This window comes from Gymnogyps californianus, chromosome 5 (genome assembly GCF_018139145.2).
Source record: "Gymnogyps californianus isolate 813 chromosome 5, ASM1813914v2, whole genome shotgun sequence".
Classification (NCBI taxonomy): Eukaryota; Metazoa; Chordata; class Aves; order Accipitriformes; family Cathartidae; genus Gymnogyps; species Gymnogyps californianus.
The window spans coordinates 8,793,675-8,818,462 of NC_059475.1; the positions used below are offsets into that span (position 1 = coordinate 8,793,675).

The 24,788-nt window shown below is 40.7% G+C and overlaps 1 protein-coding gene across 1 annotated transcript; it reads left to right on the forward strand.

Moving 5' to 3' along the window:
• The first annotated feature begins 793 nt into the window (after positions 1-793).
• RCN1 (reticulocalbin 1) lies at positions 794-16,330 on the forward strand. The gene is made up of 6 exons (XM_050898085.1): positions 794-1,017; positions 7,121-7,314; positions 8,923-9,101; positions 9,649-9,709; positions 12,649-12,848; positions 14,119-16,330. Exons 1-6 carry the CDS (start codon positions 794-796, stop codon positions 14,224-14,226), a joined length of 966 nt encoding a protein of 321 aa, XP_050754042.1. The 3' UTR covers positions 14,227-16,330.
• The last annotated feature ends 8,458 nt before the right edge of the window (positions 16,331-24,788 follow it).

The window sequence follows — 24,788 nt, forward strand, 5'->3', positions numbered from 1 at the left end:
TTTACAATCTTGAGCAAAATAAATTGTAATTTAAGGAAAAAACAAACCCTTTTTTTCTGCTAAATGACTTGTGCTTTCTCCTGCAATTTTCAGGATCCTGAGTTCACTTCCCTTACAGTGACAGTGACCCTGTTACAACAAATATCCTCTATGAGAGTGCTGACAACTTTTTTTTTCTACCGTTTTTGGGTATCAGCTTGCTGTAACACTCAAGACAGAGCCACAGGAGTTTTTTTACTTACAGCCTTATTGTTGCTTGCCTCGAAAAGAAAAAATCATACTTTTGTCCTTTCCTAACCGATTTAGGATGACAGCAGAAACCATCAACCTGATACTCTGGATGAAGAAACTACACAGAATAACAGAGAAACGGAAATGAGCGGCTATTTTGCGCTGACGCGGTTTTTTAACCGTATAAGCTCAGAACGTCATGATGACAAATGAGTGGAAGAGGACCGTAAGTTCCCCACTTTGATTTGCCGAAGGGGGTTCTCCCGGTTCCCCTGACAAACCGCTCGGACCCCCGCGGCGGCCGGGCGGCCCCGGGGCGTCTCCCGCCGCTGTGCAGACGTGGCGCCGGGCCGGGCCGGGCCGGGCCGCGCTGCCCTCCCGCCGGCCGCTGCCCAATCGCGTCCGCCGCCGTGACCGGCCGGGGGAGGAGCGGGGCCGGGGAGCGGCGGGGCGGCCGCGGGGCGGGGCGGGCGCGATGAGCGGGGCCGGTCGCGGCGTCGGTCGGCGCCGGGCAGCGGAGGGGTGCTAGCCGCCGCCTCGGCGGGACTCTTCGGTGCGCGGCATGGGGAGCGGCGGGGCGGGGTGGTGCCCGGCGCTGGTGCTGCTGCTGCTGCTGCTGCCGGGCGGCCTGGGGAAGCCGACAGCGCGGCAGGAGCGGGCGCGGCCCGGCGCCGCGCAGCACGAGGACCGGCCGGGCTTCCAGTACGACCACGAGGCCTTCCTGGGCAAGGAGGAGGCGCGGAGCTTCGACCAGCTCAGCCCGGAGGAGAGCCGGGAAAGGCTGGGGTAAGAGGCGCCGGCGCGCTGCGCCCGGTGGCGGCAGCGCGGCGGCCTGCGGAAACGTGGCAGGGGGAGGGCCCGGCGGGGGCGGCCCGCCGGCCGGGGCGGGCGCGGGGAAGGGAGGCGGCGTGGGGCTGCCTGTTCTCGGGTGTCCGAGGGGGCGGCGGGGGGCTTGGCGATAGGAGGGGAGAGCGGCTGGAGGGTGTTGGGTGCTGCCTGCCGCGCTCCAGCTCCCCGGCCCCAGGGGAGAGGCTGGCTCCTTCCCACGTTGAGGGGCTCGTGTAGTAGTACCCGGTACCCCTGTACAGCCAGTGGTGCCTCTTCGGTTAGACTGCTTTCACACCCCGCTGATTTTGCAAACGAGCGACCAACAGTTCATCACTTTCGCATTTTTCTCTCCTGCCTTTTCTGGTCCTCAGCACATAGCCTCGTGGAGGGAGCTGCTGTATGTGGTGCTGTGCCCGGTGTTGGACAGACCTCACCCACTGCTGGAGGGCTTTGCTGGTACAGCTCCTTACCTCTGGTTCACTTGCCTGGACCGCATCAGTGTGAATCAAGTTTAAACCATTCCTTCTTTACAGCTCCATTTACAAGTCCACTTGAAGCCGTCTTCGCACAGCTTTTCCGCTTGTGACATCTTTGCCCACTGTCTTACAGCGTTGCTCTTGCTTCCATGATGCTCTTTACTTCAAGAACAGAGTCCATGCAACAGTTCCCTTATTTTACTGCTACTCCCTCCTTTACACCTACAGGAAGTGAGATCGCTAATTAGAACTAAGTTTAACAATAAAGATCTTTTTATGTAGTTACTAACAAGAAAATCGTTTAAAATATCTGCATGTTCTCACTAAGATTACCTTTGCCTTTACTTCCCGTCCATAGGGAGTGGTACTTACTCATTGTATGTCTGCCTAGTTCCATCATAACCTCTTAGTGCAGTGTCGTGGTTTAACCCCAGCCAGCAACTAAGCGCCATGCAGCCGCTCACTCACTCCTCCCCCCTCCCAGTGGGATGGGGAGGAGAATCGGGGGGAAAAAAAAAAAGTAAAACTTGTGGATTGAGATAAGAACAGTTTACTAACTAAAATAAAAACAACAATAATAATTAAAAAATATAATAATAGTTGTAATGAAAAGGAATATAACAAAGAGAGGAATATAACCCAAGAAAAGGCAAGTGATGCACAATGCAGTTGCTCACCACCCACTGACTGATGCCCCAGCAGTGATCCGCCCCTCCCAGCCAACTCCCCCCTGTTTATATACTGGGCATGATGTTCCATGGTATGGAATATCCCTTTGGCTAGTTCGGGTCAGCTGTCCTGGCTATGCTCCCTCCCAGCTTCTTGCACACCTGCTTGCTGGCAGAGCATGGGAAACTGAAAAGTCCTTAACTTAGGATAAGCACTACTTAGCAACAACTAAAACATCAGAGTGTTATCAACATTATTCTCACACTCAATCCAAAACACAGCACTGTACCAGCTACTAGGAAGAAAATTAACTCTATTCCAGCCAAAACCAGGACATGCAGTATCACTGTTATCTCACAGACTGACCTCGTGATCCTTCTGGAAGCTGTCACTACTATTTACCTGTATCTCAGTGAGTAAATAGATAAAGTGGTTATCAGAAATGACCAATTTCATCCGCATTGTTTCAAGAAGGAGCAAAAGAAACCATGTTCTCAGCATACATGATCTATGACTTAGATTCTCATAAAGCGTATCACTAAAATGGACATGCCTTTTTAAAATTGGTCTACACTTATACTTACACCAGTGTAGATATTTCAGTTGGGGATATGATTTAACAATAGGGCTGTTTTTAAACAGTTTTTACAAACGCTAGCTCAGCAAGGGAAGAAGCTTCACTTTTAGCGATCTCACTGTGCACCTTGGAGAGGTGACACAGGCATGTTAAGCTACAGCCACAGTCAATAACCTTTTAAATGGAGGTGACTAAAGCGTCCCTCTGAGGACCAAAGCCCACATTGTGGGGTGAGCATTGTGCAGCAGAACATCAGAGATGTGGTTCCTGGGGGGCCCTGTAGGAAAGTTTAATAACTTTCAGCATTTCCTAACATTGTAATTTCAGATGTCATACCGGGAGGTAGAGGAGAGAGAGGATTTTTAAAACATTTCACTTCTTCTTATTGTGGTTTAATAATCAGATATACTGAGCAAAACAGTTTTGTTATGGGCAACCTCTGCAGTGAGGGTTACAAATAGTGTCACTTCTCAGCAAGTGAGTGGCTTTTAGGAAGAAGGCATTTAATGAAAAGCTATTTTTCAATGCTTTCTGGGAGAAAACAGGAACATAGAGTCTGCTGCTCTAACCAAAGTGTATGCTGCTGCATTTGTAAGTCATTTTACCTTGCTTAGGAAGGGTGGCAGCACATTGGTCATCCCTATGACCAATGCTGGGATTGGAATCCCAGGGCTAGGCAGCAGTAATGCAAAGCTACTCTCACCTTCTTCCAGCAAACAAAAAGGAACTAGCTAGTAGACAGAAAAAGCCCTGCAAACTCAACTACCTGCAGCCTCAGTGGAGGAGCAGCTGCACAGTATGATCTTGGTTTGAGATCGTGGCGCATACCAGCCCATAATTGTATCATGACCTGGGAGTGCACCTGCCCTTATGACAGATTCCATGATAGGGGCATCCCTTTTCCCTGTCCTCCCACACTGGATCGCTTGACAAGGGAAGAATCACACATTGCCCACCCATGTGCAGTACCACAACTCACCTGGCTTTGCAGAAGCATGACATAATCCTCGTGCAGCATCCAAGGACTGTATTAAGAGACTGGAGATGGGCTAAGAAGGAAGGGAGTGGGGCTACGGTCCTCTGAACCCTCTCCCTGCCATTTGTGATAGGCCTGTCATTTTCAGAAACCATAGAAGATGGTTACAGATCCTCACAATATAAATGTTTCTGTTCTTCATACAGGCCAAGGCCAGTGTTTTGTCAACATACAGTTGTACTCACATCAGGTGCAGAGGGGAAGCCTTCCTCTTTCAGCCACTTCGTAGCAATGATTTCCTTGCCCCAACTTTGTTTCATCACCAGATGTCTTTGCAGACTGGCAGCTTAAATCTCTCTAATAACAGTTTGTATGTACCTGTTGCATGTGCCCTCTAGCTTCTTTGTTATGAGGTGGGAAACTAATACTGTAATCCCACCTCAGTTAAAGGGAGAAAGTAAGCTTTCAGGTATTACACACTTGTGCATGTAAATTCCTGTGTATGAGCTGGCATTTGTGTCTGTTAACACGCTCCTTAAATTTTTGCTGTATTTAAGAATTAACTATTTAAAATAAAGGCACTAGGGCTTTTCAGACTGATCAATTTACATTAGCTCTGCTACAAAACTTAGAATGATCCTGAGCCATTTTACAGGTAATTGTCAGTAGAAAAAGTGAGGTCCGCAGTCCATACAACAGCTTATTAACCATACCTTTGGGAGTCTGTAGGCAAGACTATTTCTTTGTTCCCATCTTCAGCTGGGAAGCAGAGTGAAATAGTGCATACGGATGCAATGGACCTATAAAAACAGGTGAAAAGGAAGAGGCATGAAACATTGTCTGGTAAACAGTCCTGACTTCCTTCATGTTAAAAATACCAAAGAGCTACTAGCAGAATCATTTATTATAACTAATACATTTAACAATAGAAAGAAATACCAGCTAAACCAATTAAGTCAGATTCATTGTGGGGCAAATCTATTGACAAATACAGTCCATCGTGCAGTGAAAGGGACCCTTGGCGGTCAATTCCCCATGAGATTTGTACAAAAGAGAAAAGGTTTTCCAGTCAGTCAATTCATACTTTACTACTTCAGAAAGCAAAGTCAGCAGCCCTTTTTCCCCCCGTAGCTCAGAAATAGCATGTTTATAAATTCAGTCTGATACTATCAGACTCACACAAGATTGCTGGAAATTCAGCAGAAGCTGCTGCTGTGATTTGACTCTACTTACCACTTGCATAACTAAGGCTCGGGGAAAGACATTGCTTCACTAGTTGAGCAGTTCCAGTTGGCCAGGGTTGGTTTCATTGTGGAGAACCAAGGTGTTGAACTGAAAAGAATATTTAAAAGTGCAGAACTTTTCCGTGTCCTTTGGCTGCCTAGAGGTTTAGGGAGCTCTTCTGTTGAATCTCAAGTCAGGACTTAGACAAGTCAAGTCAACTCCTGCTCTTACCCCGTCTTACAAATGACATATAAGTAGTCCATAGGCATGGTGATTCAGCCTATGGGGAATGGTCATTCACATTATCTGGAGTTGGCCACTGGGTGATCACTGAGCTAGGTGCAGTGCAACTACAGTCAGTTTGCTCCTGTACCTCATGAGCAGTGATACAAGGGTTAAAACTGCTGATGTGCCCAAAGCCAGTCTGGATGTGCAGAAGAGACATGGTGCTAACTGCCCCAGTTCGAAGAGCAGGGTACATAGTTTCCCACAGGCCAGTGCCCAGAACATAAGAACGCTGTAACAAGCTTATCTACAAGTTGTGGGATTAAAGCTGCATTCTTATTTTAGGTAAAGGTTTGTCATGGTTTAACCCCAGCCAGCAGCTAAGCACCACGCAGCTGCTCCCTCAGTTCCCCCCAGCTCCCAGTGGGATGGGGAGGAGAATGGGGAAAGAAGGTAAAACTTGTGGGTTGAGATAAGAACAGTTTAATAACTGAATTAAAATATATTACTAACAATAATAATGAAATAATAATAATAGTAATGAAAAGGAATATAACAAAAAAAGAAGGGGGGGGGGGGGGAAGGAAAAAACCCCAGTGATGCACAATGCAGTTGCTCACCACCCACTGACCGATGCCCCAGCAGCAATCTGCCCCTCCTGGCCAACTCTCCCTGTTTATACACTGAGCATGACGTTCTATGGTATGGAATACCCCTTTGGCTAGTTCAGGTCAGCTGCCCTGGCTGTGCTCCCTCCCAGCTTCTTGTATACCTGCTTGCTGGCAGAGCATGGGAAACTGAAAAAAATCCTTAAGCAACAACTAAAACATCAGAGTGTTATCAACATCATTCTCACACTCAATCCAAAACACAGCACTGTACCAGCTACTAAGAAGAGAATTAACTCTATCACAGCTGAAACCAGGACAAGGTTTTCATCATCTGGTCTACCACTGTAGCTGGGACAGAAGCCAGTTTTACAAGCTCAAACCCAAACTGGTGGTGTTTAGCAATTACAGGCATCCCTTGAGAGATTTATTGCAGAGAACCTAAATGGCAGAGGAGAGCGTTGCCTCTTTTTTTTAACATAGTTTTTCAGGTCGGTTTTATCTGCAGCTGTATGCAGAACTTTTCAAAGATGGAAGTTTCCCTGGGAGTACACCAGTAGCTTTCACTCCTGCTGATTTCAACAAGACTTGAGGCTAGCAGCTTTACACAGGACAGTGGCTTATATCCCAACTGCCAGCAATAACTGGAGACCTGTTGCAGACTAGTTACTGCTTTAGCAAGTAACAGGCATTCCTAGCAACACAAGCAATGTTGTTTTTCATTGGGAAAGAAAGAAAAGAAACAGAAGTGGAGGGACAGGAATGGAAGGGAAGACTGTACGTGGTGTACATGCCCAGCATTACACAGTCATATAACTCACTCCACCCTAGCGTCAGTCTGCTGGAAAGCCACAGGAGAAACTGCAGGTGTCCACAAAATCCTAGATTTTTGCCCTGGTTGCCTCCAGCAAGTGCCAGTACAGGCTTTCTCCCCATGTGAAGTTCGTGTCTCGTAGTCTGAGCCCAGCATGGTCACTCCTTATCGACAGTGAAGAACAGGTCCCCCTAAGTTAGTAGATACAACCTAAGAAATCCAGGTATTATCTGAGGTACTTTGTTTGCTAATATTGATTGTGCAAGTTCCATTTCAGTTATTCATAGCAACATTGAATAATGAATAGAGACGTATCCCTTAGGATAATCTGCAAAATGCAAGAAAGCCTTAGCCAGTAGGACAGCTTTCTAAGTTTTGGGCACTCCGTTTTTGTGGAAAATCGGGGCCAGATAAAGATTACTAAAATTGGACTTTTAGTACATGCAGTTTGTTTTTCTGTCAACTCTTAAGGATGCTGGTCTCTTTTTACAGGAAGATTGTGGATAGAATAGATGACGACAAAGATGGCTATCTCACAACAGAGGAATTAAAAAACTGGATTAAACGGGTACAGAAACGCTATATCTATGAAAACGTGGCTAAAGTTTGGAAAGACTATGATCTAAACAAGGACAATAAAATTGCGTGGGAAGAATACAAACAAGCCACATACGGTTATTATCTAGGTAAGATAACATTTTCAGATTATATGCTCAAAGACTATTGAGATATAAGGCATAATTGCATGCTTTACAGTCAACAGGAGTTTGGTGTCACATTTAGGACTCTTGAAAATCGCATTAAATTTTATAGATGCTCAGAGGTCAAAAGCACTTCTTAGTTGTTTATTGCAGCCATTTCCACATGGGTCACGAGCACACAGAAGGTTTTGTAGAGGGATTATTAAATGTATGGACGAAGCTGAATGAAAGTCTCTTCCAGTGAGAAATATGTGGGTTTTTTTAACATTAAAAATGGTACTGTAATTAAAAATAATATATTGCATAATTAATCCGTATTTGTTAATTCAGTCTCTCTAAAATCTTAAGAGTCTAGATGCTAAAAATTTAGGCTGGGTCTAAGCTATAGCAAAGTTATTGATTAAAATAGTTCTTGCAGAATAACATGCTTCAGACTGTGATCAACTGCAAATGAAAATCCTTAACAAATCAGGCAAAAGAAGCATGTATTAAAAATATACCTGAATCTTTTTTTCCCCCCACAAACATTCCCTTTGCTTTTTATAAGTTAATGAAGGGAAAGGAGGAGAAGAGATCACTTAAGCTAAAGGGCAATGCTGACAAAACAACAAATCAGTATTAATCGACCATTTATACTTAGTGGAAATGAGAAGACAATCTCTACCTACCATAGGGGCAGTTTCTGGAGCAAGCTTCCAGTAGCAGTAATAATTCCAAAGTCTACCGTAGATTAAAATGGAGCTTATTACAGTTGTGGAAGGAAATATTTGACACACAATCCCTGCAGCAGTATCCCTGGGAGCCCTTCTCAGCCCTTTGTCTTTGCTCTCTGTAATCCCCAAGATTTGCAGAACAGCTACTACGTTGTGATCTTGTGTTAATGCACACTTAAAATTCCCATCTGTGATTCCTGGCCTAGTCGTCTTCAACTGTGTTTGTCTCCCAACATGTGAATTGTGAAATTGTTATAATATGAGTATTTTTCATGTTTGAAGTCAGTTTAGTGATCCTATTTTAAAAATTATCTCAAATACGATTTCTTTTATGCCACTGAACACCCTGAAAAAATGTCATTGTTTTAAACTGAAAATAATTGTTAGGTTCCCTGTAGCAGAGGCGTAGCAGTTAGATAATTTCAGTCAGTCTGCCACCTTGTGAAGCCACTTTTCTTTGGTTTGCTTGCTTTTTGAAACTGAAAAGTTGTGTGGATCATACTGATTCCTAAGAAGAATAAAACTTTTGTGAATGAAATCTACCCCAAGTACTGCCTAAGCAGTGCTTGTAAAAGCAGATTAAAAAAAAATAAATCTATGAAGGATAATATACAATACTGCAAAATCCTTTATCCTGAATTGCAACAGAAGGCTTATTCAGACATTTACCTGTACTACTAAGTCAACTTTAGAAAACAAATCAAGTACTCGACCCCTGAATTTAAAACTTCACAGGAAAGAGAAGTTCCATTTTAACACAGCAGCTATTCTGGCAATAAGCCTTTGTATTGCTAGACTCTAACAGCAAATTGGGGTGCTTCGTTGTGGTAACATGTTGTAAAAGGAACATAATTTTGAGATCGTCTTGATTAATTTGCAGAAAATCCAGAAGAATTCCAAGATGCAACCGATCAGCACAGTTTTAAGAAAATGCTGCCCAGAGATGAAAGACGATTCAAAACTGCAGATCTGGATGGAGACTTAGCTGCCACTCGTGAAGAATTCACTGCTTTCCTTCACCCAGAGGAGTTTGAGCATATGAAAAACATCGTTGTCTTAGTAAGCAGAGCAAAACCAATGCCATTATTTTTACTTTTAGTTTTTGGATGAGCTTTAAAGTGCTCCTCTAACCTTTCCATGCAGGGTTTAGAAAGAGACATACACATAATAGCTAAGTGGGGAACAGAAAGGGATGCCTTTCATGAAATTCACTTGATTTAGAGCTCTCAGTATAAGAAAGACTTGTTAAATGTACTTAGACAGCTCCTAAATGGAATCAAGAAAGAGTCTTGGGGCACGGACTTACACCAAAATAAAAGGAAGGGTATGCTGACATGCAGCAGCTAAGAGTTTGATGCAAGCTTGTGTCTGCCCCTAACTTAAAACTTAAGCATGGTGTCCAGTTCATTCATGCAGGGAATTTTTTGAATATGAAAGGATTTTTGTATGTTCATTGTATAAACAACAATCACACTGGAGTCAGTGAGAGTACATTTGCCTGTGTACAAGGGCAGGTCAAGGCCTCAAAACATTAAATGATCGAAGAGGCGAGTAGCCAGAATTCTCAGTTCTCTCTTGATTACTTCGATGCAAAACTATTTTCCAGGAAACCTTAGAAGACATAGACAAAAATGAAGATGGTTTTGTGGATCAAGATGAGTACATTGGTAAGTGTTGAGATCTGTTTCTTATATAATCTCCAGTCCGTTTGTCCATCTTCTCTCAAATTTGCAGCAGTATTAACAACCCAAAGATGGACATTCCTGTGCTCCAGTTCAACTATTTCAAACCAACCATCCAACCCAGAAAGTTTAATTTCATTTTAGGCAGATAGCAACATCACCAGCAAAAGGTTCCTCACACTTTACAGCATAAGGTTCTCCTCTTATTCTTGTATAATTTGGCTAAGAGGGTCTGGAATAATATTTTTCATGACAGGAATATTCTCTGTATACTTGACCACATTAACAGCTTTTTGAAGACATTGTTTAGAAATGCAGGAGGATCAGAAAGTGAATTAGTCTCTTCCCAAGTTTGAATGGTACTTGACTATGCAAAATAGCTGGGAAGCACACATTGCAAAGGAGAAAATTCACCTTTTTTCTACTAGTTATTTTCCTAGTTTAATTAGTAAGTAAACCCCCATACTTCTCTAATGGTGATGCCATTATATTTCTTCTAGAAATAGAAGGTGCATTAAAAAGTGAACTGTGTAAAACCAGCACTAAGATTTAAGATTCTCAAAGAAGCTGTGAAGCGCATGAAAGTCAGCTGTGCATTACTTCAGTGGCAGAAAGAGAACAAAATCAGAAACATCAACAGCAGATCAGTCACAGTTAATTTGCGCAAACTTCAGTCACACTAGGCAGTTAGCTGCTGTCTTGCACTTAGACCTATGAAGACAAAACAGAAGCAGGACTGGACATAAGCAATACATAATACATTTTAGCCTTTTGAATCATTATGCTGATACCAAAAGCTAACTTCTCCCACTGCACTCACTTTGATGGATTTTAAATCAAGAAAGTAGCACCAGGAAAGCATTAGTGCAAACTCAGACGAATCTTTCTGTTTCTAGTGGTGCTATAAAGATCACTTCACATATAATCAGAAACAATATACACATGTTAATTAATGGCAGGGGGGTTCTATTCCTTGTAAATTATATTTAGCCTCAGAATGTGAAATCTATTCATTTATGACTGAAATAACAGAGCAGCATAATTTCCACAGTAATTTCAGTTCATTCAGTGACATTACCTACATATAATTATAAGGTAATTGTCAACATTTGTTACCATGTGAATGCTGGTTTTTCTTGTCTTCTATAGATAGGAACATAGAATGTTCTAGTCACGATCACCCCACATTGGCAAGGATGATAAAAATCAAATTGACAGGACATGTCAGTTGCTTCAAATAAACAATATAATTTGCACTTTAAAAAATGAAAAAAGAAAGTGAATGTGTTGTCTGAAGTTTTCTTCATGAGTTGAGGAAAACTACGCTTAAAATATTCCTACTTCCCTTTTTCAGATGTAATATTTTTTATTTTTGATGAAGCTGGGGTTAAAAAACAAACAGACAACCAAATGTCTTCTTTGGTAGTTTATAAGGAACAACAAAAAGAAGTCCAAAAATTTCAGTCTCTAGATCAGGTGTTTGATGGGGGAATCTGCTGAAGGTTATAGAACGATTCCTCCCTCTTCCTCCTTCCTTCCTTCTATTTTGTCTTTTACAAAATTTGGTTTAGATTTTACACAAGCAGCAAAACAAAATACGCCTAGTCATATTAAGCAGAGTGCGCTAAATTCTTATTGTGCGTGAGGAGGTAACAGAGTATTTCAGGGACACTGTGGACTGTTCTGCCAATAGAGAACTTCAGCCTAGTGTAGGGTTGCTCATACTGCAGGGTCGGAGGAGGTTATTCCTAGATTTGAGACCAGCATTTATACTTCCTATAGATACCAGCCAACCTCTGGCCCTGAGACCATCCATGTAGGGTGCACTTTTCCTTAGCACATCCCGGAAAACCAAACCCAAAAGGCATAGGAGTAGTATCACAAAGCAGGCTTTAATCATAAATAGAAAAGTAGAAGGCTTGAGGAAGAAGCAGCCCTGATGAGCAGGAAACAATTGATTGGCCACAGTGACCAGAAGAATAAAGTGGACACACTACTCATCATTTGGAAGGCCTATGTTGTAAAGAACAGTTACAAATCACTTGCTCTTAATATCAATGCTATTCTCCCAACTCTGTTTATACAGATAGCTACTGCGGCATTTTTCTACTCATGCTTCTTAAACATAGCACAGGACTGATGTACAGAGCAGCTTATGTACGTAATCTATGCATCCTATGTCACAAATGGTACTCCATCCCACGGTACCAATCTATGACAAGTGCACTGCCTGTGGTTTCTCACACAGAATGCAGCACTGATTCATGACTTCTCCAGGTCTTTGTTTGCAGAATACCTTTTACTGGAGTATGCTGCAGCACTGCATGGTTAAAAAAGGAGTCATCTACTCAGATGAATTTCTCTTACACAGACGTCTCTAAAAGCAGGACAAAAGCATTCAAGTTCCATTTAGCAATTTTTGTTTTCCTAAATTCCCCCTGTGCCTTTTTTCCCTTAACCACTCTCTGCTGGCTGGAGTCTGATCTTATCCACAAAGACATTTGCTGGCAGGGACAAGATAAAATTGCTGAGTTCCTTTCTCCCCATGTGACTGAGCTTAGCACTAAAGCTTATGATTGCTATTTAACTAAAGATCCTTAAAGAATTTTTTTCATTCTGAAATTCAGTGGATGATCGCCTTTGGACATGTCCAGCTCTCATGTTAACCTCACCAGCAATGCACAGTTACTATACAAGGGTAATGTAAGAATGGACAGAATTGCCAGCAATGAAGAAATAGGCCTGAGAGAAGATACGCACAGCTACTCAATTTACATCCCACATTTCATTTTCTGTACAAAGAAACACTGTGCAAAGAGTGAAAAGTTTAGTCTTCCTCTGAGGAACACTGTGCAAATGTCTTTTGTTCGTGCATAATTCGCAAATTAAATATGACTTGAGTGAGACCTTTATTTCCTCTCCAGCTGATATGTTTGCAAATGAAGAGGGTGGACCAGAGCCTGACTGGGTGATTACAGAGCGTGAACAGTTTTCAGATTTTCGTGACCTCAACAAGGATGGAAAGATGGACAAAGAGGAGATTCAGCACTGGATTCTCCCACAAGACTATGATCACGCACTAGCTGAAGCCAGGCACTTAGTCTATGAGTCGGATGTAGACAAGGTACTTAGTGTTCTAGTATACTTTCTTAAAAAGCAAAGGTGTTGTGTTTTTTTTAAACATATCAGCTTGCAAGAATTTATTCCTAATAACTTCTCGTGTTAGTACACTTTAAATGGAGTTTTAGAGGCTAGAATTGCTAGTGCATTAATGTATCAATGCCAATTTCAGTTGGTAGTGTTAGAATCACAAGGTAAAAGTAAAATACAGTTTATCAGCTCTAGAAGTCCTCTTGGCTTTCATTAGGTTAGATAAGAAATTATCATCTTAAATGTGGAAGTTTTAACACAGTAGAAATACTCTTTTTAAGAGTGGTCATGGCTTTTGTATGCTAATTTAGACTGCAAGAGGAAAAATAAAAGATACTTATAGCAGCCTTCCAGTACCTGAAGGGGGCCTACAAGAAAGCTGGAGAGGGACTTTTTACAAGAGCATGTAGTGATAGGACAAGGGGTAATGGCTTTAAACTGAAAGAGGGTAGATTTAGATTAGATATAAGGAAGAAATTCTTCGCTGTGAGGGTGGTGAGGCACTGGAACAGGTTGCCCAAAGAGGCTGTGGATGCCCCATCCCTGGAAGTGTTCAAGGCCAGGTTGGATGGGGCTTTGAGCAACCTGGTCTAGTGGAAGGTGTCCCTGCCCATGGCAGGGGGATTGGAACTAGATGATCTTTAAGGTCCCTTCCAACCCAAACCATTCCATGATTCTATGATTACATAGGAGGTACCAAGAAAACCCCATTTCTGTAATCAAACACACATCTTTGACTTAAAGACTTAAAGGCAATACATCTACTTCCTCTAACGTGGGAGATTAATGGTTCAGTAGATCCCAGATGGTGATCTTCAGAAGCGTAGTGTAAGCAAAGTTGGAACCTGAAAAGCCAAAACACTCTTACACAGAGAGTGTATAAGTTGCTAACATAAGCAATCATCTTCAACAAAGTACAACAGAGGATTTTCATTTTTATGTCAGGAAGGCAAAACCAAACCACAGGGCAAAACTGCGTACCAGATAACCCATATACTGTTTGGCAGTGAGTTAATTACAAAAAACTTTCAGTTAGCAGTTTGACCCAGCTGAAGCCAGTGGGACTTCTGTCTTCCACTGAGGTCCAAATTTCACTCACTGTGACAGCTACAATGATTCCTGAACCTTCAGTCTGCTGCTTTGAAGAACTGTCTGTTTCCCAGGGCTCTTGTAAGTCTGTGCTGGTGTGTCTTTTGGTTAGCTTTGAAAATGTTCTTACAGAGATTTTATTTTCCTCCCACCAGGATCAAAAACTAACGAAAGAGGAGGTTTTAGACAACTGGAATATGTTCGTTGGAAGTCAAGCTACTAATTACGGGGAGGACCTCACAAGAAACCATGATGAACTATGATACAGTATACCAACCAGTATGCCACAGACCTTTTCTCCACTTTACTGAAATCACCGTGTCCATCCCCTCTTTTTGGGGAAGATGGGCAAGGGACACACTCACAACCAAATGACTTGCATTAATATATTTTTAACATGCCAGCTTATTACCTCAGAAACCGCGTAGAAATAGCTTTTTACTCTTTTCACATGGTTAAATACAATATCTAATTACTACGGTTTTATTTTGGAAAAAATAAAAAGGTAACTTTTCTTGATAGATTAGAGCCTGACCTGGAAAAGGCACTTCTAAAAACATAATTGCAAGGATCTTTAAGAGTGAAATATTTTCTTCAAATACCCACTTTTACTATAGTGAAATGCAGCTAGGATTAGAAAGAAACCTAATGTTTAAACAGACTAAGTTATTTAGTCATCTTTTTTAATAGCGTATAATAATTTAGAGTTATACTTTGACGCTCCTATCCAGAGAAAAGGTTTGACACAACAAGATCCACAACCTTTTTCTCCACACTGTTTTTCTCTCTCAGTTTGGGCCAGAGGTGCTGCAGAAGGTATCCAGCAGCCCTCTGGTTCATAGCTTTACAAGTGCACCATGTACAACTGGCCCTTCTCTCTAACCTTCATCACAGTGCAGAGACAGCACACGTGGCCCAGTACTCTGTGCCGGCATTCCTCAGTGAGGGTTGTAGAGTTCATAGTGACAGCTGCTCCTTCTGACAACAGAATAACGTACAATTGTTTGTGGGCTGTTGGTTATGCTGTTTCCTGGGAGGAATTATGCCACATGGAGCATAATTTATCTCACGCTTTTCGCACTTTACCCAAGCCATACTCTTGTTCACAGAGTGTGAATGGCAGCAGTTCTGTGATGGAGAGAGAATGAGACATATCACCCCTCTGGGCCTTCTGTCTTCTCTACCACATAAGAGGACAGATTTATGTGGCTAAAGTTCTGGTTTTGTATGTATATACGTATAAGTACGTGTTACTGAAGCAACTACATGAAGACAGCTTTCCTTCCAAAGAAAGGGGTAAGCTTTCCACACAGGTGCTTTCTTTTTTACCGTATAATGTGAGCTGTTACATGTATATTTTTATATACCCAATTTAGATAAGTTTGGTTGGTTTTAAATGTACTGGTTTTAAAACAAGCACAATAAAACCAGTACTTCTTTTTGATACTATGAAGGTGCAATAACGCTAACACAGACTAGCATAGAGAGATGACGTGAAAGCACGAACCAAGCCTTTAAAGCCAGTAGTTCCCAAAGCACTGGGTCATTGGCAGCTCTTGCAGCACTGGGTGGTCATCTACAAACAGCAGCTGGACATATGGCACCAACTGTTTCTTCTTCACCTCATTAAAAAAAAAAAAAAAGAAAAAGCTAGAAATAAGTCCAATATACATAGTTGCTATTGCTATCACTAGAATTTGTTCTGAACACTAATACTAGGAGATTAGGGCTCCACAACAGTGTTCACTTGGAGGTTCCTTGAAGGTTTGGTGTACAGCATCACACACTGGTGATTACACAACCATCCAGAGAGGAGCTTTGAGACTCCCAGGTTGTGATATACTTCAGCAATTTAACAAGTTTGTGAAAATCATCATGAGACAATGCAGAACTGTGACCTCCATAAACAGTGTTGTTTTTATAAGGTCATATAAGAACTGTGGTGAAATATTTTACATCTTCCAATTGAAGATAATTAAATCTAGATACCAGAGTCTGGCAGAGGTTACATGTTCTTGCTAGCACAGTTATTAAGCTTTTGGTGTGCACTTGTTATGACATTGCCAGCAATGTCTCCGAAAAGTTCCTACCTCTTCCACTAACATACAGTAGGACAAATGTCATAAAGACATAAGTGAACTGGTTTTGCTTTTCCCGTACCCTCAAGTTAAATAAATGCCTAAATGCAGTGTTATCTGAGAAGCAATAAAATTGTATCTTGGCACATGTAAAAGATTATCTGTTTTGTTTATGACTTGGATTTGGAAAGGTTTATTGTATTCAATAATCCTAACAATCTTGAGAACTTTTTTTTTTTAGTAGTCCTTTCATATTAAAATTCAACATTTTTGTGTTTTAGTAACAGAATTGCAGTATTCTCTCTGCACTCAGATTATCTTCTACTGTTTCGGGAAACAATACCTTAGAAGACCTCAAAAAAAGCTTGTTTCCTGCAAGTGAAACTGCAGCTCAGACTGGATACTAAGCCAAGGATTTTCACTGAAGTCCAAGGGAAGGTTGTTTGCTAACTCCTGCTGAAATTCAGTGGGAGTTGGGTGCTGAGACACTAAGCATCGTTGCCTTCAGCTAAACATGACACTTCCAAATTCACTGCATACTGTCCCAACAAAAAACTGCATGTGAGCTTTGACAAGCAATCACATTTTCTTCCACGTTACTCAATGAATTTGGAAAAGAATTAGCATCACATGAGAGAGAAATAGTGTTCCCGTGTTTGTTCTTGATTCCTATGAATGCTTGGAACACATTGGGCATTTTCCAGTATAAAACTATACTTACATGAGTAAGAATGCTGAAATCAGAGGAGTTATTCATGCAAGCAGGAACTGGAAATTTAGACCCATAGTATTTTACAGTAAGATCTTTTTTTACAATAAGAATGGTACTCAGGTAGACTATATCCAGTTATGAAAAAGGCGAACATGCCAATTAGAATGAGTTTTAAAATAATAAAATTATTTATTAATAATGGGTAATGGGATCATATTAAGATTAGGAGCTTTTTTATAAAGCAGAATATAGAAACATTTTTTTAGAGAACATCAGTATCACTGATGTGATTTCACTCTAAAGGCTACCCTCTTCTTTCTGCAGCTCTTCATAGTGTTTCACTTACCAACATTCAGTAACGCACAGTACATTTTGTGCACTAAATTTTCCTTTCAAGCCCAATGCACTAAGGAAGAGTAACTCCAAAAGAGACTAGAGCTTCTGGGTTTAAATTTAACACTATTTAAGGAACGCAAACCTTTGCTAGGGGATATAACTGTTAACATTGTGATTTTTCAAGCCTAAGGTTTCTAATGGGGTTTGACTGTTCCAGAGATAACATTTTTTTTCCTAGGTAACATATTTCAAGTCATATTATGAGCAAATGTTACAAAATTTTAGTGTAATGTGAAATACTGTAATGTCAGATAGCATTATTTATCTGCTTAATATGACTAAAACCATTAATTGCTGGAAGCCATACTTCATCCCAGCAACATGAAAATCCATTTTGTGCCTATCTTGTCAGTTATTGCCAATTTTCTTAATGAATTGTGACGTAGTGAAATTCTGTTGGGAAACATGTTTATATATTTCCAACTGCAGGTTCTATATGGTAACTCTTATTACAGAGATCCTCCATTAACTCAATGTTTTCATTATGCCTATGCCACAACATATCAAAGGTGCATTTTTCTTACTTAGATCTCTGGAACAGCCATTATTATTGCACATGCAGTTTTAATTATTAGAATTTATGAAATGAACTAAGTGGCTAATGTTCATTGTCTTATATTTCCATTTAATGATTCAATCAGGTTAAATCTGTCTCCAGTTCCAATCAAGGTACTGTACATAACTCCCTGAGGAAAGGAGAATGCAGCCCATCCTGATCTAATTACACAAGTATCTTACAATAGTTGCATAGTGCTTTACTATTTGCAATGCAGAAGTTGATCTTGATCCTAGCAAAGTTAATGGCAGAACTCCTAGTCCCTATATAGAGGGACTAAGGCCTTGGCCACCTAAAGGCAAGCAGAACGATGGGATGGTGGGACTGGAGGTTAGATACAACCTTACGACCATTGGATCTTGATCTCCTTACTACTACTACTGAATACTAACTTTTAGGACTTTAGACTGATTCATGCTAATGTAAGATAGGACATAAGTCTAGTTCATGGAAGACAGTGTCTAATGTCTTACTGGTCTATTCAAGTAAACTTAGCCATTTTATTGAGCCATGGTGGCATTGCTCCTAGACAGCAAGTTACCATTAGCAAATGGAACTAGTTTTACAGGGTGACGGAGCCACAGAAAACATTTCGAGGCCAAAGATTTTGCAAAACCTGACTCGGCTTGTAGTCAAACACTTGGAAGCATCCACCACTAAAAAGCTGTGCCCTTCTGTTTTCATCACTCCAATTTAGTGTGTGCTATATTCCATTTAATATGTCCAGCAAGGAGCATATTAACCATATTCGCTAATTACAGAGGAAGAATTTAGGATTATTTTGCCCTGAAGTTTCAGGCACCAGTAAGACTGATGTCCCTCAAACTCAAGTGCTGTATAGATTATTCCAAACATGATGAATTTCAAAGCAATCTCAGAAGAAAAAGTTACCAGCTTTCCCTTAGTGTGAAATAGTGTACAAGGGATATACATGCATATGTGAACAACAGGCAATTTCACACCTGCATTCTGTCTCTCCACAGGACAAGGTAAAACATTCAACAGATGGGAGCATCACTTCACTATGCCAGTGACAAGAATTCAATTATCATGTATACGCATTACTATTCCTATTGATAATTAAGGGATATCCATCTTCAGCCCAAGTGTTGGCTCTGGTGAGGGCAGCAGAGTTCTGGAGCTCAGTTTCATATACTGCATGTTTGTTATTTTCCTTGTGAAAGAATTTATTTCATAATCAGAAAGTGTCCAAATATGATCTGGTTGGCTAGCATTTGAAGTTTTAATATTTGCTTAAGTGTTTTGTAGTTGGCCTCACATTTGTGAGGTTGGCCACATTTGTGGTCTGAAACCACCACATGCCTGAAATTCCAGGACAGCTATATAGAACAAGTCATGGCATGATACTAAATCTGAATAGTAATTAAGGGTGACACATACATTAGAAATGGCAATGTTTCATCATATCAACCAGAATTTAGATATGCATCAAGAGACTTTCACAGTTAAGTGGGAAATCGTTTCTTTATATGGGAATAGCCTGACAATCTCTAAAACGAAAGTCCATTGGACCAACAGGGGTACAAAAACTTAATGAAAAATTAGTATAGCTTTTGAAGACATACCTTAAAATCCTCAGTAAGGCTCCTTGGTGCTCTTGTGGATGGTGTCACAGAAACATGAGTTGATAGTGCATGCCACATTCTCAAACAGTTCCAGTACAGCACTGCCCAAGAAACAGCCACCACTGAAGATGCTGTCTTCGTATCCAACAGATTGCTGAGGTTTAGGTAAAAATAAAGTGTAAAAATAAAGCTACTCAATAGGCTGCTCCAGCATGCACTGTCTTCTCCCACCTGAGGCTGCTGTTGGATTCTGAGGAAGTTTGATGGGTGCATGATAACGAACACTGTTGGTCACCATGAATCTCACCACTATGATTCAAGTTAACAAGTTGGTATCAAGGCCACAGTAGCTAGGAAGGAAAAAGAAAAAAAAAAAAAATCATTCTAATTGTCAATTACTGAACTCCCAAGAGCATGATGTTCTCAGGACTTCTCAGGACATATCTTCTGTTTGAATAAAAGCCAGTGAATTTAATGTTTCAGGAAGACAAAAAAAAGGGGGGGGGGGCTTTTAACATTAGATCAACTGCAAGATAACACAGACATACCAAAAATAGTATTGACTAGATTGACAGGTTAGACACATCCCCCCCAAATTACTCCCAATCCCTCCCCCCCAACTTTAAATTCAGCTAAACTGAAGTTCTGCTGACATTGCTTTCACTGCATCTCACAGGGCCTTGGTTGCTGGGACACAGAAAAGAAAGGGATGCTAGTTGAATATGCATCAAATGAAGAAGTGCAAAAGAATTCACATAGCTAAAACTTCCTGAAACCTTTAGTTGGTAACATTTAGATGAAACATTTTTAAAACATAGGGAGGATTTTTTTTAAAAAGGTGAATTCACAAGTGAATTCCACAGGCAGCAGAAATGAAGGGAAAAGAGTGGCTGGAGAGGTGTCCCAGAATCTAACAAAATCAAAAGCTTCTCTTCTCCATTCCTGCTCTTCATTTAGAAGATTTTGCATCAATTCCTTCGCCTGAGTCTCCCTATTCTTTCTTTGTCCTCAAGTTTTAAATTCAGTTAATAGTACAGACATAACATTTCTGGGAACTGCCAAACCTCCGCAAGTCACTGATAACTTTGAAATGCTTTATGCTGAAGAAAGGAAGTTTTTGCAACTGTTACATCTGCTCCAAACTGGATACAGCAAAGTATGGTTAAACAAAGAAACCAAATGCAAGAGACTAAAAAGAGTATTATTCCATTATTCCCATCTATATTCATAAACAAAAATATGTCTAACCTGGAACAGACAGATTTAGGGTTATACTGAGTCGGAATATTTAATTTACTACAAAAACATTTAAAAGTGAACTCTATACAAGAAAAGTATTTGTATATGTCTTGTAGGCTACAGAGTACTGTTTTCCTAGAGACAATAAATGCAGAAATTTGTACTTGAGTTTAGTCAAACTAGCAAATGCTTCCTGCATGGGTCTTTCTTCAGTGTAGTTGCATGACCATTAAAATTCTAGGATACCTTCTTGAGCTAACAATCAAACCCCATGACTTTATTCCAAGGCTGCCTACTCAGTTTCTTAATAAAAATTTCTATGTTATATCAGCTCTACAATTGCTGAATGTGCTGGGTGCAAAGTTTGGAAACTTTCAATCATCACAAAAAGGTTATGAAATTATTTCAGTATAAAAAAGACCTTTCAAAAGCCTTGCTATCAACTAGCATTAGGTTTACAAAACAGTTATGTAGACATCTGAATGGATACAATAATTTATTTTCCCTCTTTTTGCAAGGAAATCAACTTTTCACATTCGCTACCGCAAAGCTTGTAAAAAGGAAGATTGCATATGAGATGTTAAAATGGGTCCTCTGGGATAAGGGACTTGGAGATAGGGTAGGTTTTCCCCTAAATCAGACTGTATCTATGGTGCAGCTTTGCAGTGTATTCAGAGAATTTTCTAGGGATGTAACTGTGATGTAAATAAACATTAGCTTAATAGTGGGAACCTAGGTCCAAAATGCAGTCAATGGAGACAAGTAGGGCCCCCTCAACTATGGCTTCAGAAGGTATAATTATGGATGCATAAAGCAGACAGTGCACATATCCTCCCTTTATGTTTCTGCATCCCTTCATAACATACACAAACACAGTTGAAATAGAACAGGCAAGATGAAGAGCAATGAGAAATGACATGATGAAATACCACCTTTAAAATCTACTTTATTCAACTGGAAACAAAACATTTTAAAAGGTGATAATGCTCTAAAAGCTATTTGACTCACCAGCCAAATCAAACTGATCAAAATCTAATTTATTCCATGTCTTGTTTAGCAGATGCTTAAAAGATCAATATAGTTGTCTCTGTAGATCGGCATGAAATATTAACCAGTCTGAGTGTTCTGAAGCTTTTTACAACATATTCAGCCTCATTAAACATTAAGCAGCCTTGAAATATAAATATAAAATAACTATCAGCTTCCTATCCTTCAGGCACAGAACAAAGGTAGCTCAAATGCGGGAAGCAGAAGGAAAAAATATTAAATGAACTGGGAATTCACAGAGAAGTTACCTTAGGAAAGCTGTCAGTATAAATTGACTCAATCAGATACACTTTACCATAAGGAAAGATAATATTGCAATATCAGAAGAATATCTGCTAAGGAACAAAACAGTAGTGTGACATTTATAGCATGAGAGATTCATAAAAATATGCCTCTGACCACAAATATACTCATCTTAGGCCCAGTCCTCCAGCTCCTTTCACCCCTCGTATTTGCTATAAGACCCACTCCATGGGTTCAGTGAGAATGAAGCCCTCTTCTCTTTTCTCTGCTTTTCATTACTGTCTGCTATGTTAAAAATATCTGGGCAATACAGCAGAAAAGTGTTTCAGGTTCACTAAAGGGAAATGTCAGCTTTGCAAATCACTGAAAGTAACCGGACATAAACTGTCAAAATAAGTCAACGAAACAGTGTGGTTATTGTCAGTACGTAACTCAAGCCTGCAATCCGAGATGTGGCTAAAGGTTATAGACAATATAGCAAGATGGTTCTACTATGATGTACAGATCAACTAATTTAGCTAAAAATGCTGTTTAATTTTAATATATGCAGTACATTTAATACCTTTTTCTCACATTTGTCTGCTTGCTTTATTATTACTGTATACTGATAGTGAAGAATAAAATTCAACCTCACACAGTATTGCCTTTACCACTGCAGAGTCTGTCAGGGTTTACAGAGAAGCTTTTTATGTAGCTTTCTTATCGCTACTTCTAGTATTGTCTAGTATTGATATCGGACCAGACGTACCAGTGTTAGAATTTATTACAGCCGCCTTCTCTCAATTTGGCAAGATGGTAACAGCAAGAAGTGAAACTGTCTAGGATTCATTCCCCTGCAGAGATACCAGATTTTGTAAACAGTATACTAAGCTATTAAGTTAGAACTATCAAATTCTCTGATACAACATGAAGGTAGGAATGCCATCGATCAGTCATTGCAAAAACCATAAGGAGTTGAGAATGAAACCAAGAAACAAATTCAGTACACCTAGAGGCAAAAAAAAAAAAAAAAAAAAAAATTTAAAATAGATATTTTTAAATTTTTGCGGCATAAGCAAGATAGCAGTGGGCTCACATAAAGAATAAGTGTATCAGACACATTAAGAAATGATATTCAAATAGCATTTGACATTGGGCTATTTTTGCTGCATTCTCAGAATAGAACTGAAAAGATACTTTTGCATTCCACTGCATTACACCATATTTTTATACTTTCTCTACCTGTATGCTACACCGTTAACAAGCATTGATTAGAACAGCATCAATTCAAATGTTTTACACTTATTTGCCTGCCAAATTTTCAGATGTGCTTTGTGGACAGGGTTACATCATCTCCGAAGACACATTTTAAAATTAAATCCAAAAATACATTTAATGGGAAAAGATTATACACGTTGTGAGCAAAGCCCGGCACTTGCAGTTTAGTCAAAGGGGCAAGTCATAGCCTAACCGCACCACAGGTGCGGGGAGGGCAAGCAAAGCCTTAGATTTCCTGTACCCTCTTCAGTTCTGCACCATCCCACCTTGCTCCTGGTAAAACTCAGAACAATCTCAGATAAAAAACAGCCCTGCATTATCAGAACCACACTCGTCCCTTCCCTGTTATGCCTTTTTTTTTTGATGCACGGGTGATTCACAGAGCTGCCTCCTCAGTTCCACTCAGCAGAGGCAGTTATGCAAGGAGTCGCTCACATTTCTTACAGCCACGAAGGAGCACAAAGAAGCCATAACAAGGCACACGGATGAGGCTGTGTGATGCAGGCAGGAATGCACAAAATTCATGTAGCAGCTTAAGGAGCAGTGTGTGGTGCCTTGCTTGCTCCTTTAATCTGAGTGCTTTGCCTACATTGCAGGTCCTGCAAGTTGTTTGGGAAGAAAGGTAATTGGACAGTAGTGTCAAGCATTTCTTTGATACCAGGGTCAACACAGAGGAATCGAGCAAGACAGCTTTCTTGCTGAGATTGCCACAGCTCTCTTATCCAAAAATCCTCTTCTCTCAAGGGTATGCTCATTCATGTGTCATCCTTGTATCTCACTGAGCTTCTGGCTTATAGGAAACAAGCCAAACACCAGAGTTAGAAGGTCACCTAAGTGCTATGAAATTGGCATTGAGGCTTAGGGTAAAATGAGCAGGCACAAAGATGGGGATATATAGGCAGCAATAGTACTGCAAAGGGAGAGGAATTTTACCTATCCAACTGCTCTCCAATCAAACCTAGAAAACTAGCATTTGCACAGATGAAATCTGTTTTCACTTTTTGTGCTCTGCTCCCCTTGAAAATTTGGGAGAGATGAAAAACACTAGTGCCAAATTTATTGTAAATAGCTACTCAGGCAAGGTGTAACAGTTTGCTTTGATCAAGTTGCACTTACACTTCTCTTAGACATCCATCCAAACCCAGTTTCTGGAATGCAGTCTTTGAAGTCTTGCACATTCTTTTTATACAAGACTTCTCCTGTCCGTCGACACAGCTAAACCTTTTAACCAGGCAGTCCCTTATTACTCATAACTTTATGACTACAATATCTTTTTCCTGGCAACAGACTTGCCTCTGCACATGCACAGCTGAAAGCACTACTGCAAAGCAGAGCCAACACTCCACTCCCTCCATTCCACTAAACTCCAGGAGACTCATCTTCACTTTCAAAGCTCTTCACAGCCTACAGTCCCCAATATCCCTGATCTCTCACCCACTGCTGAAAGTTTTATTCCTATCATTCACCCACAACACAAACGGTTCATTTTTTAAAGGACAAACAGAAGCCAAAAATTGTGTGTATGCTCCCATGCTGTTCCTCATATTTGAGAGGGTTTTCTAAATTTTTAGTTAGCTCACAATGCCCTCCCAAAGCTCTCCTCAGCCATGTCTTCTAAAAATGTAGTTGCCAACCAGCATATTATTATGTTTTCTCTATCAGCAAGACAAAACGGAGAGGAAGAAAGGAAGCTCTCTAACAGACCAATTGA

Excerpts from the sequence above, each read along its gene's own strand:
- RCN1 (XM_050898085.1), top strand. The coding sequence starts at position 794 with ATGGGGAGCGGCGGGGCGGGGTGGTGCCCGGCGCTGGTGCTGCTGCTG. Across the intron at positions 1,018-7,120 it reads GAGAGCCGGGAAAGGCTGGG|GAAGATTGTGGATAGAATAG; the intron begins GTAAGAGGCGCC and ends CTCTTTTTACAG. Across the intron at positions 9,102-9,648 it reads TGAAAAACATCGTTGTCTTA|GAAACCTTAGAAGACATAGA; the intron begins GTAAGCAGAGCA and ends ACTATTTTCCAG.